Raw genomic sequence first — 12,723 nt, forward strand, 5'->3', positions numbered from 1 at the left:
TCACACTACAATATATTTCTCTGAAATGCTAATCTACTGATCTTTGCCTCAATCTATCTATTCATTTAAGGTTTCTTTGTTGTATATAAATTTGACATGAATGAACTTTGCAACAATTTGATGTTCTAATTAATTTGGTTTTTGCATGTACACAGTGAAATAAATGCACATATTTAACTAGGAGCTATGGGAATACCTATCAGAAATATTTATAAACAAGTAAAGGAAAGAGCTATTCTTTCCATTAGTAGTTCGGTACTTTTTGGCTATGCTATTTGCAAGCCAGTGAAATAGAGAGTAAATATATCCTTTGATTTTTCCATCACTAGTTGAGATAATGTTTTGAAACAGAACTAAATTGCTGCCATTTGGGAATGAAAAAGCAACTGAGTATTTTATCCATCCATACAGGTAGTCCTCAACTTACGACAACAATTGAGCCAAAAATTGGGAGGCGGAGCCAGCTGACAAACTGAATGGCTGTGTTGAGACGCTGCTCTGAATGAGCGCGCCGATTCCACAGCCATTTCTCTGTGCCCAGTTGTTTTTTTAAAGCCCCAGATCTCTCAGAGGGAGATGGGAAAAGGAGGCGCCCAGCTGAACGATTCTGGATGGCGGTCCGAATTGTAAAAAGCAGGAAAGCATCAGAGAAGTCGGCCGGGAGAAGGAGACGGCCCAACATGGCGGCCGCGAAGAAATGACAGCTGTCAGCTGGACAGAAATAGCGGTGAATTAGTGGGACACCTTCACAACTACCCTTTTGCCGTGAGTACCTAGTGAATCCTCGAAAGTGTTCCAGAGCATAAAATCTAATCTACCAAAACCCAAAACCTTCCTACTAGGGATTATTAACAATAAATTCAGCAAAGGATCTTTATACTTAGTACTGCACATTTTTGACTGCAGCAAGATTGGCTTACGCTGAAAAATGGAAAAGGAAAGAAACCTTTACCGAAGAAGAATTAATAAGCAAACTCCTATCCTGCGCTGAAATGGATAGGTTAACATTAGAGATCAAAAACAAAACCGAAACGGACTATTATGAAATTTGGAACAATGTGTACAAATGGCTAGAGTTAAGGAGGAATGCTGGAATGAATACCGACTGATTAGTTGATAGTTTAGGAAATTTTTACAGGATAGAATTGAAAGATACTTAATCACAACGTAGATGAATGAAAGACTGTTCACCAGAAAACTCATAGATGTTATATGCACAGTGTAACTTTTTTCTTTTCATTTATTTCTTTATATAAGGTAATACTAATAGTAATGTTGAAGCCAGGGAAGTTGCAACGTGTCCACTTTTGTTTTTAATTGTATATTCAACAAAATTTGTAAAAAAAACAACAATTGAGCCAAAAATTTATGTTCTTGAGACATTTGTTGAGTGAGTTTTGTTCCATTTTACAACCTTTCTAGCCGCAGTTAAGTGAATAATTGCAAAATGAATAACTGAAGATCGCAAAAGCTGTTCACATGACTCCAGGACATTGCAACCGTCATAAATATGAACCAATTGCCAAGTATCCAAATCTTGATCACATGACCACAGGGATGCTGCAGTGGTCGTAAGTGTAAAAAAATCGTCATAAGTCACTTTTTTCAGTGCCATTGTAACTTTGAATGGTCACTAAATAAACTGTTGTAAGTCAAGGACTACCTGTGGTTTGTTCTGGATAAACTTACTGTCTGTGGCCTGCCTGCATCTTTGGGCTGTACACAGCTGCATCCATAAACATCAGCGCAGAAATCTACAAACAGAAACATGATCGGAATGATCTCAATTCAAGCCTTACCTCACTGTGTACATTCCAGCTGTCAAGAGTGACGTTAAAGAGAGCTTTCAATGCTTCAATGGCACAATCTGTTTCTTGAAGAGACAATGGTGGCATTTCTTGGTCTTCAGCTGTGATGTATTTATCTGTCCACGTTATGCTAAACGCACTTTCCAAGGCCTGAGTCAACAGGGGCAAACCCTGGAGGTCATTACGCAACTGGGATCTGATATCTGTGTGCAAGAGGGAAAGGAGGAAGAGGAGTCGTAGATCAAAGCACTTAATGTCTTCCACAAATTGCTGGTCCTTGCACTTTCTCAGAAGATTGCAAAGCATAGCTGCCAAGTTCAGTTCTAAACTGAGTTTCTGGGCAGCTGGGCTATTAAAAACAATGTTGCAAAGGCATTTTAAAGCTTCCACTATGACGGGAAAATCAGTCACATCCTCCAAATGATCTTCCAAAGTATCCAGTTTTGCTAGCTTCATCAAGGTTTGCATGTTGGTCTTTGTCATTACAGGAACTAAGACTTTCTTGTCTCTTGAGAGAATGCGAAGAGCTTCTAGGCAAGTGACTCTATAGGATGTGTTTATATCTTTGCTTAATAGTTGCAATATTCCTTCACATAGTTGCTAAATAAAGAAGATGGAAAATCAAATATTATTTCCTCTGGAATATACAAATCCATAATCACAAAGTTTTAATGATCTTCATAATGTTTGTTTATTGTGTCCTCTACCTGGTTTATTGCTAGAAAGTTATTAATAAGTCTTGAAAGTATCACTAAAAAAACCCAACTCCCATCCGTAACCAGATATAAAATCTTGTTTATTTTGAACATAATACTGTTATTACAAAGACAATGACTAAAAGAATAGAAAGTATGTTCCAGAATCAGAATGTTTATATTCAGTTTTTAGGCTGTTCTCCATTTCTCAGCTCCATTTGGCGTTTCATGAGATGAAAACTCTCACATCTCAGTTAAAAACTTGTATTTCTCCAGTAATATCTATAGGCAGTTCATCCCTATGGATTTCTGCTCGAATCAAGAAGGCTTATATCCAAACTATGATCCATTTCACTCTTGTGCTTTTTTGGTGTTGTTTTTGCTACCTTTGTGCAAGCATGTGCTGGGAATAATCACTGTCAACCAAATAGAAACACTGTATTATATACTGTATGTAACTGTCAGAGATTTAGTTTAGAAATAACAGAATAACAACAATCTAGCTGAATTTGGCAGCTATTACTATCAAAACTATGTAAATGAAACTAAAATAAAATAAAACTGATCTGCAGTAAACTCCTTCCACAGTTTGGTGTGTCTCTTCTTTAGAAACAAGCAATTATTGCAAAAAGGGTCTAATAACTGGAAAACAAAATATAAGACCCCAGGCAGTCCACAGTGTTTTGGATTCACCAAGATTTGTTTGCCAAGTACATGATGTTCCTTGCCTCCTACACAAATAATTGTCATTGTGTCATGCTCAATTGGCTTTAAGATTTTGTAGTTCGTTATGCTGAGGGTTTTTTTTTGTCCCAGGAACATCCCAATCCTAAATTCTCAATTGATTTTGATTAACTCCTCAGTAGGAGGCTCATCAAATGTTTTTAAATTTATTGAACTCAATAGAGGCTTGTAGCTTTTAACTAGGAAGTTATGTTATAATGAAGTACATAAGAACTCTACAAATAAATTAAATAATTAGCTGATCTCCCCTTTCCAGCTTCTTTATAACTCAACTCAGACTGTAGAAAGTCAACATCATTCCCACTATTGATTCTACATAGCACAGAACAAAGTGAAGCTACAAGACCTCACCTAATCCTTGCTGTTAGTGTCCTTGACATTAGCAACCACAATTTTAACTGAGTTCAGGTAGGCAAGGAATGGGAAAAGAAAAAAAGAAAAAGAAAAAGAAAAAAGCATCCTACCCAGATAAACCACTGTATGTTAATTAATTTGCTAGGCTGATAAACTGTGCTAAGCTATAAATCATAATTTACAAAATACAATGCCCAAATTCATTCTCCACATTGAGCCTAACTATACTGTCTAACATGGTGTTTCCAAACCTGGATGCAAATATCTGAGACGGTTTAATCTAAATATCTGGAGGACACCAGCTTGGGGGAAGGCTTATCTTAGAATGGTATGATCAGAATATAATCAGACGAGAAATAGCAAAGGGTCTGATCTTTGATCACTGTAATTTGCCACTGTCTAGAGCAGGCATGTCAAACTGCCGGCCCGCAGGCTGGATGCATCATACTGAAACTGCGCCCACCCCATTGCTGGCAATGGGGAAAAAGTCACGATACTTCGCAAGTTTGACACGCCTGGTCTAGAGAAAGCCACAAGATTTGATGAATCAAGAAGTGGGCTGTCTGGCATATGAAACTTTCTGGTGTAATAAATGGATTAGTTTTTAAAGGACACCAGGATGATTTGTGACTTTTGCTCCAACAGATTAACATGACTGCTTGACAGAGAACATGGATGGTAACTGCTGCCCAAAGACTGCTTCTTTGTACAAACTACATATAAAATTAAAACACACCAAGAGGATTTGTATTTAGTTAAAACAACCAAGAAGGATGGATTTTCTACCTTTGGATAATACTGAAAATATTACAGTATAATGTTTAATGTTTTTGATCATAAACATTCCTCTGGTGAAGTTTTAAAACACATGCTGGTCATTTGGGTTTAATAAGAAATATACTTCCTCAAATGAGACCCAGGTGAGAACAGCAAAAATAAAGAGGAAAGAAACCAGGAACTGGCTAATTAACCAGTTACAATTTGCTTATCTGCAAATATATGCTTTTTGGATCTCTTCCCCAGTTTCTAGAGAATGCATGCAGCCTCATACCATGTGTTTATACTCTGTTCCTATTTTAAGAATTTATTTTTCCAGCAGCCTTCTTTTCTGCAAAAATCACAAGTATCAGTCCTACTACATATATATGTACTTTTTACAGTTAAAAGAAATCCAAGTTTGAGGGAAGCTTAGGATTTATGTGAAAAATGCTAACTCCTGGGAACAGCAAAAGGTCTCAGATTTATGAAACATTAATTAGATGCTAGCAATGCAGAAAGCAACTCCTTTATATGCAACACTTTTGCTGAGTTTTTATAGCTGCACTATTCAGAGACTTGCCTATAATTTCCATCTTCTTAAGTACACTATGATACTCTCAAAGGAACCATAAATTTTGTTTCCTTTTGTTCTTCTGATCCAACAGCTTGATGTCTTTTGGAATTGGGGCTCTCATCAATTTCCCAATATTTATTTCCTAGATTCACCAAAACCTAGATAGTGGGCTTTTTCTGAAATGCTAAATAACCAATTTAAGAATGTTAATCCCAAATACCTTCCAGAAGGCTTTGATTATGTTAACAGGTTATGCAATAAAAAACATTACAAACATTCCTTTACATTTTTTTCTACTGTCTACTTCTAATAAAATAGGACGATTTGGATTAATATTGTTTATTCTAAGAAAATATTACAGGCAGTCCTTGACTTACATCCACTCACTTAGTGACATTCAAAGTTATAATGGCACTGAAAAAGTGACTTATGACCGTTTTTCACACCTACAACTGTTGCAGCATCTGCATAGTCACATGATTAAAATTTAGACACTTGGCAACTGATTCATATTTGTGACGGTTGCAGTGTCCCAGAGTCATGTGATGACCTATTTGACCTTCTGATAAGCAAAGTTAATGGGGGAGCCAGATTTGCTTAATAACCATGTTACTAACTTAACAACTGCAGTGATTCGCCTAACAACTGTGGCAAGAAGGGGTTGTAAAATGGGGAAAAACTCACTTGACAAATATCTCATTTAGCAACAGAAATTTTGGGCTCAATTATGGTCATAAATTGAGGATAGTAAAACTTGTTCTCGAGACTTCCAGTTTGTCACACAGCTGCTATGGGTAAGATCTACCTCTTTTACACCCTATTTACTTTCTGTACCTCCTTAAGCTGCTAAGCATTTTCCCCCCTGCAGTGAGGGAAAGGGGATTTCAGCCCTCCCTCCAGAAAGAGGCGACTAAATACCCAGGGGCATTTTAAATGTTGAAAAAGTAACTGAATCCCAATTGGAACCTTATTTCTCAAAGCATGTGGATTGAAAAAAAATTTTATTTCCTATTTTTCATTGTCTACTTCTCTTGGAAATCTGGATTCTTTCTTATGAAAAGAAAAAAGAAAAACTGAAAAGATTAAGACAACTTTGGGACTCAAAGAGAAACTTTAAAAGGGGCCTGGCTGACTGCCCAGGGAAATAGATAAGATACATAACCTTGAGAACTTTGAAACAACAGCTGTGAAAGGTTTTGTGTTCTCTACCTAGAAAAAAAAATCTCTCTTTTGGATTTTTTAAGGTAAAGCCTTTAGCTTAAAATACCAATACGGAAGAAGACCAGGAGCAAAAATTATTTATGGATGAAGATCAACAAATTCTCTCTATGTTGAAAACACTAATCCAAATTCTTACCACAACCAATGAAATACTAAGAGGCTACGTGAAGGAACAAGAAGACAGATATGAAAGCCCAAACCTTGACCACAACTAAAGAATCATCCATACAAAATGCAATAGAAAAAATGAAACATTCAAGTACGATGACAGAAGAATCTACTATTAAACAAATATTAATATTTGAAAATCCAGAAAAGACATTGACAACTTGGAAAAAGGAAAAGGTTTCTTATACAACTTAGAAGGAACTAGAGGATCTAGAAAAAGAACAGTTGGATGTGAAGACAAACAATTCAGAACAACTACGTCGATATGGAAGAATAAAGAGACGACCTACTAGATCTCAAAAAAATGGTGACAGGATGGTTTTGCCAACATCAAATAATATATGTGACATTACAAGGACATTGGTTCGATGACCCAAAAACAAGGACATGGAAGATGATTTCGCAAAGGAAAAAAGCCAGAATGAGACTCAAGAAGAATGAAATTTCAACCGTCTTATTGAAATCTGAAACAGAATGTACTTAAATAGCTAAGATGTATATGTTGAACTCAAGACATTGTTATGAACTGAGATAAAGGAAAAAAATTGGTCATTAAAATTTAGCAGTATAAATATTAATAGATAATCTGAATATTGATTTGTACATAAAGATCATGTAAACGTGAATAATGTAGACAAGCTAAAAAACTATTGTTGAAAGTAATAAATAGGTCTATATGGAATGTTAAAAACGAAAATTAACAGTTTAAGCAAGAGATAGCAGATACAAAGAGGAAGAGAGGAAGTATTAAATATTGAAATAAAAAGAAATTTTGATTACTACTTAAAAAAAAACAACTGAAAATTAGCAAAAAGGAAGGATATCATATTGTATCCTTAATTTGTTGACATAGAGGGTGAGAAGTTAAGTAAATGGGATGTGTATTTTGAATATTAGATTTTGTGAGGAATGGTGATAGATGAATTGGGAGTATACTAAAAATCTTGGGAATGATAAATATCAAACGTTAAATCTAATTGTTAGTGGAAATTAAAACTGAAAAATCTATTAGGTCATTGATTGTCTAAAAGATTGTATGTTAAAACAATTAGAATATGTGTAAACTAAAAACTATGGATATATGTAAGAAAGTTATTTTCTATGTGACTGATAGGATAAAACTTGTCTTTAAACCTACAAATAGACAGTATATATGAAGGGAAAAAGAGAGGAAATGTTTATGGTAGCAATTTGAAATCTGTACTAATGATATCTGTATATAATGAATTACTACTACCCAGCCATCACGTTGCTTTTCAAATATGTGAATGTAATATTAGAAATATTAGGTAGTGACAGATTTTATTTTCCTTGGCTCCAAGATTACTGCAGATGGGGACTGTAGCCAAGAAATTAAAAGACGCTTGCTCCTTGGGAGGAAAGCCATGCCAAATCTAGACAGCACACTAAAAAGCAGAGACATCACCCTGTCAACAAAAATCCGTATAGTCAAGGCTATGGTCTTCCCAGTTGCAATGTATGGCAGTGAAAGCTGGACCATAAGAAAGGCTGAGCGCCAAAGAATTGAAGCCTTTGAACTATGGTGCTGGAGAAGACTCCTGCGAGTCCCTTGGACTGCAAGGCGATCAAACCGGTCAGTCCTAGAGATCAACCCTGACTGCTCTTTATAAGGCCAGATCCTGAAGCTAAAACTCAAATACTTTGGCCACCTAATGAGAAGGAAGGACTCACTGGAGAAGAGCCTAATGCTGGGAAAGATTGAGGGCAATAGAAGAAGGGGATGACAGAGAATGAGGTGGCTGGATGGAGTCACTGAAGCAGTAGGCGTGAGCTTAAACGGACTCCAGAAGATGGTAGAGGACAGGAAGGCCTGGAGGAACATTGTCCATAGGGTCGCGATGGGTCAGACACGACTTCGCAACTAACAACAACAACAAATATTAGAAAATCAATAAAATTTGTAAAAAAAACACTTGTTCTCAATACCAACCATCTGCAGACACCATTCTGAAGGATACAATTTTCATTTGTCTGTTTCATTTTTCTTTTTTCTATGATTGGAGTACTGATCCCACAACCAGAGAAACTCAATGTACATGTAAGTGTTTTCCAAAAAGGGACAAGTCTGCATATAATGTAAAAAATCATGAAACTATAGTTACTAGAAAATGTAGGCTAGGGATCCCCTAGGTACAGTACAGAATAAGCCTGCAGTCACCATCCTGAATCACCAACAATAACCCAGTTTGCATGTTGTGCAAAAAGTAAACTAAATAACTACACGTTTTTTAGTCTCCAGGCATGACCTAAACAAAAAAGCTTGAGAAGTAAACAACCAAATTAAACAACTCATATGTCAACGCTGCTAACATTGGATGTTCTTGCTTTGACAACAGATGGGAATGTAGCCATCTTTTCTCTTTCGCTTTTAGAGTTAGTTGATGCTGGAAGGGGGAATGTGGATGACAGTCCAGTTAGTCATAACAATAATAACTCAGCCATGGGAATCCAAGGTTATTGCACCCAGAGTTGATAAAGATTTGGTGGGCTGGAGAGCTGGGGAGAAAGCCTACCTTCAAACTAATTGGGGAATGTGATTTATGAGGAGGGAATTGTGCTCTGCTACTTTGTGCCCAGGAGACAGGAATTCAGTTTTTGGCTTTAACTATGTAGCACCAATACTTTGTTTCTTGAATAAAAGATTCTTTAAGATAAACAATGCCTCAAAGTTCTTTTGAAGAATTTCATCTGTCGGAACCATGAGATCATATGTGTTTAGGATGCCTGATTCCTCTTTGGGAATGAAATGTTGGTTATTGGTATTATCAATTCAATTGCCATGTGTGAAAAATGTTTTTTTCCCTATACCTTCAAGTACAATAACATAATTGTATTGCTGATGTAAAAGCTGTCAGCTTCAGTCACATGGGTACTATTCAATCAAACCAAACTTCATATATCATAATATTTTTTTCATGTACCCACAGTTTGATGTCCAGAATTAACATGCTTACCTTTCTTTTTTCTTCATCTGATGACTCAAATTTGAAAGTAGCCCTATTCTGAAGAGATAAGCAAAAGTCATTTTTTAAAAAAAAATGGTGAATATACATTTTTCGTACACACTTGCAGTTTATTTTGCTAAAACAAACTTTAATTCAATGTCTGAACCTTTAGCAAAATTGAGTTAGTTTTGAATTAAACATGAATACAGATTAGTAAGCAATTTATTTGCCTTCTATACCTATGTTTAATTGGAGAAATGGAAATCTGAGGCAGTTACTGAGGCTTAATACATTTCTTTTACAATTACAAAAGATCATGTTGGACAGAGCAGCCCTAACCCACTTAGGACTGCACAGCTAGTGATTTTTCCCCAGCCAGTTGACAAACCATCCTCTGAAATGCCAGCCTTAATACTCTTGGCAGTGCAATACTAAGGATGTGTACTTAGAATGAAACCCCATCAAGCTCAGAGGGGTTTATACAGGATTGCTCTATCAGAATTATTACAATAGAGCTATTAGCAAAAGGCCCTTATCAAGACAGTGCCAAGATGGATTTTACAAAGTATGAGTTCATGGACAACAGGTTACCATGACTATTAACCATGGCAACAAAAAGGAAGCTAGAAGTGAATATGCCTATTAAAATATTCAGCAGTGAAAGAGTTATTGCATCAAACACGTAGCAAGAAGCATCTCAAATTTTAATCCGCATACAAACATCTGGGACTACATAATGCAAGTAGTAATATGTTCTAACAAACTACAGGATGTGTTTTGACCCAAGTTAGAAAAATTCTTGAGATCACCATCAAGCAATAGATATTTCAACCAGGGCCTAGCAAATTACTTTAACTAGACATTTCAATTATCTTCACAATATACTATCACACAGTATTGATTAGCAGTGTTGGTAGAGCTGTCTTTTTAGTAGCCAAGCAACTACCTGTGGGGGTGGGCTGCCGAAGGTAATTTTGTGTAGAGGAGTACCCAAAGGAGTAGAAGAACTTAATTACTCAACTCATAACAGAAAAACAAACATAGGTCTATATCTAAGCAAATGAGGAATTTTGCTTTCCATTCTTCAAATTATAAAAAAAAAACAAAAAGAAAACCCAAATCCTAAAAATGAGAAAAGCTGAAAGAGAAAAGGTGTAAAATATGATCCTGGAGAAAAATTAAATCAGTTACTTGTTTTTATGGAACTTAATGTTTGGCAATTTTTTTGTCTCAGAAGTGTCACTTTTACACAAAGTGAAAAATTATAATTCTAACTGTTATAGAACCTTTACTGTGGTTAATAGTGTCATGGATTTTTGGTACAGACTTTGTTGAATTCATTGCGTAAGCTTGCATTTTCGTCTGCACACACAGAAGAGGAAGTAACGTGAACCTAAAGGAAGTGGGATTTTTTTTTTTGAGAATCTATGCATTATATTCTGGAAAAATATATTGAAATAGCAGAAATTACAGCCTACAATAGTGATGGTGATCACCATGGCAGTACTGGATGTTGGGCAGAAATGCATGATGGGTAGAATTTAATAGCATTGGCTCAAAATAAGAGAAAACAATATTATTACTGGGAAAGATACAAGAAATGGATTAAGCCTAGGGGGAAAAAAACACATCCTTGGTGTGGATGATAGGCAGAACTGAATGCTCATGCTTGGCAGAACAAAAAAGGTCAGCTTTCCATTAGACCAGGGGTCGGCAACCTCGGCTCTTTTATGACTCGTGGACTTCAACTCCCAGAATTCCTGAGCCAGCATAGCTGGCTCAGGAATTCTGGGAGTTGAAGTCCACGAGTCATAAAAGAGCCGAGGTTGCCGACCCCTGCATTAGACAAAGGTAATTATGGCGCAGCATTGCATGGCATGGAAGAGGTAAGGAGGTGGCAATCTTATGCACTATTACCCAGATTGTGCACTTTGCTTTGGAGTGTCGGGGTGGGGTGCAAGAACCGGCTTCGCTCGAGAGCAGCAAGGGAGGGTCCATCTTTGCTCTAGGCAGCCCAGACCCTAGTGAAGGGCTCAGGAAGGATGCCCAGGGCGGGAGGGGCAGGGACTCCCTCAGAGGTTTCTCTATCCTAGCGTCATGCAAGGATGCATGGACTGCAACTCCCATTCTCCCCAGTGCGCCAGACTTAATCCAAGCGGGAATTATGGGCGTTGCTTCTCCAGCACCTGGAGGGCGGAAGATGGGAAGGATGCCCCGAAGGCTACCGGCTGACAAAGGGGGGCGGTGCCGCTAACAGAGCGAGGACCAGCGGAATCTTGTCACTACCTGCTCATTGAAGCGGCTCAGGACCTGCTCAGCCCCGTCTCTCCCTCCGACCGCTGCCAGCGCCGCTTCCACCGCCATTCTTGATTAGGGCGCGGCCAGACGGCCAGCTCCTTCTCACCGGCAGGAAGCAGCAGCAGCGCCAGCAACCACCGCCTCTTTTTTTTTTTTTTAAACTCTTCTACCTTTGACCTCGAATGACGCCACGGTAAGCCCCAGCAACCGTCCCCGCCTCTGGAGGCAAAATGGGTTTCGATTGGCTAACGGGAAGCCGAAGAGGCGGGTGAATCTCCTTTTATTGGTTGAGTGTTATTTACTTCGGGGAGGAGAGGGATGTTGCCGAAGAAATGGATTCTTAAGAGGATACTACATTTTCCGGCAGCCTTTGAAGCCGCACTTGGAGACGCTAGAAAGGATGTATTGCATTATGGGGTTTTTCCCCCCCCCCCCTCTATTTGGCGGAGCGTTGTTCAATAAAAGAGAGGATGGAGGTGGGGAAGTTAGAATTGGACTCGTGCGTATACGAGTGAAAAAAAAGCACAATTCCTTGGGAAAAAGTCGTATTACATGGGGCTTATGTCATCGCGTTCCCCGTCCAATAATCTGAAACTGAAATGGGTTTCAATTTCTCTCGCTCCCTCCCCTCCTAGGTAGTACAGTTCCCACCCTCCTCTTTGTAGTGTATACATATCTTGCCCATGCTAGCAGGATCGCTCTGACAATAGCCACACTAAACACACCTCAGTGTAAATCGAAATTATGAGATGAGAACAGAATTTTAATTTAAGGTCTAGTTCCTGGGTGGAAAAGTCTTGAATGTCTTATCTATAGATGAAAATAGACCACCTGTTCAATAGGCTTGGTATATATCATTGTAGATTAGCTCAAGAGATTAATGGTTACTTAATTTAAGTAATTCCCCCATGAGAAACCAGTCTTCCCAGTAGCAGAAGAGTGATAAATGTACTTGATTTCACTTATTTTTTAAAAAATTAAAAAGGTTGTTAGTATAGCTTTCCCTTGTTAGCTAACCATAGAAATAGAGCATATCTACTGGAAGGATAAATTTAATTATTAGAAATTGCACTGATTTTCTAGCAAGTATACCTTGATGAATGTAACCTGCTCCTAAATGACTTATCTTGTGAGAA

The 12,723-nt window shown here is 37.7% G+C and overlaps 1 protein-coding gene across 2 annotated transcripts in view; it reads right to left on the reverse strand.

Moving 5' to 3' along the window:
* The window catches only part of RIC8B (RIC8 guanine nucleotide exchange factor B), a 42,901-nt gene extending 31,163 nt beyond the window's left edge, over nt 1–11,738 (reverse strand). Inside the window, exons 1-3 of one of the 2 annotated variants that reach the window (XM_083366496.1) lie at nt 11,576–11,738; nt 9,299–9,346; nt 1,800–2,408 (exon numbers count right to left, since the gene is read on the reverse strand). In XM_083366496.1, the coding sequence (XP_083222622.1) occupies nt 1,800–2,408; nt 9,299–9,346; nt 11,576–11,653 (735 nt within the window). In that variant the 5' untranslated portion in view covers nt 11,654–11,738. The remainder of the gene's footprint in view (nt 1–1,799; nt 2,409–9,298; nt 9,347–11,575) is intronic. The other variant, XM_083366497.1, reaches the window with a different exon arrangement.
* Nucleotides 11,739–12,723: the final 985 nt, after the last annotated feature.

Source organism: Vipera ursinii (genome assembly GCF_947247035.1).
Source record: "Vipera ursinii genome assembly, chromosome: 6".
NCBI classification, from domain to species: Eukaryota; Metazoa; Chordata; class Lepidosauria; order Squamata; family Viperidae; genus Vipera; species Vipera ursinii.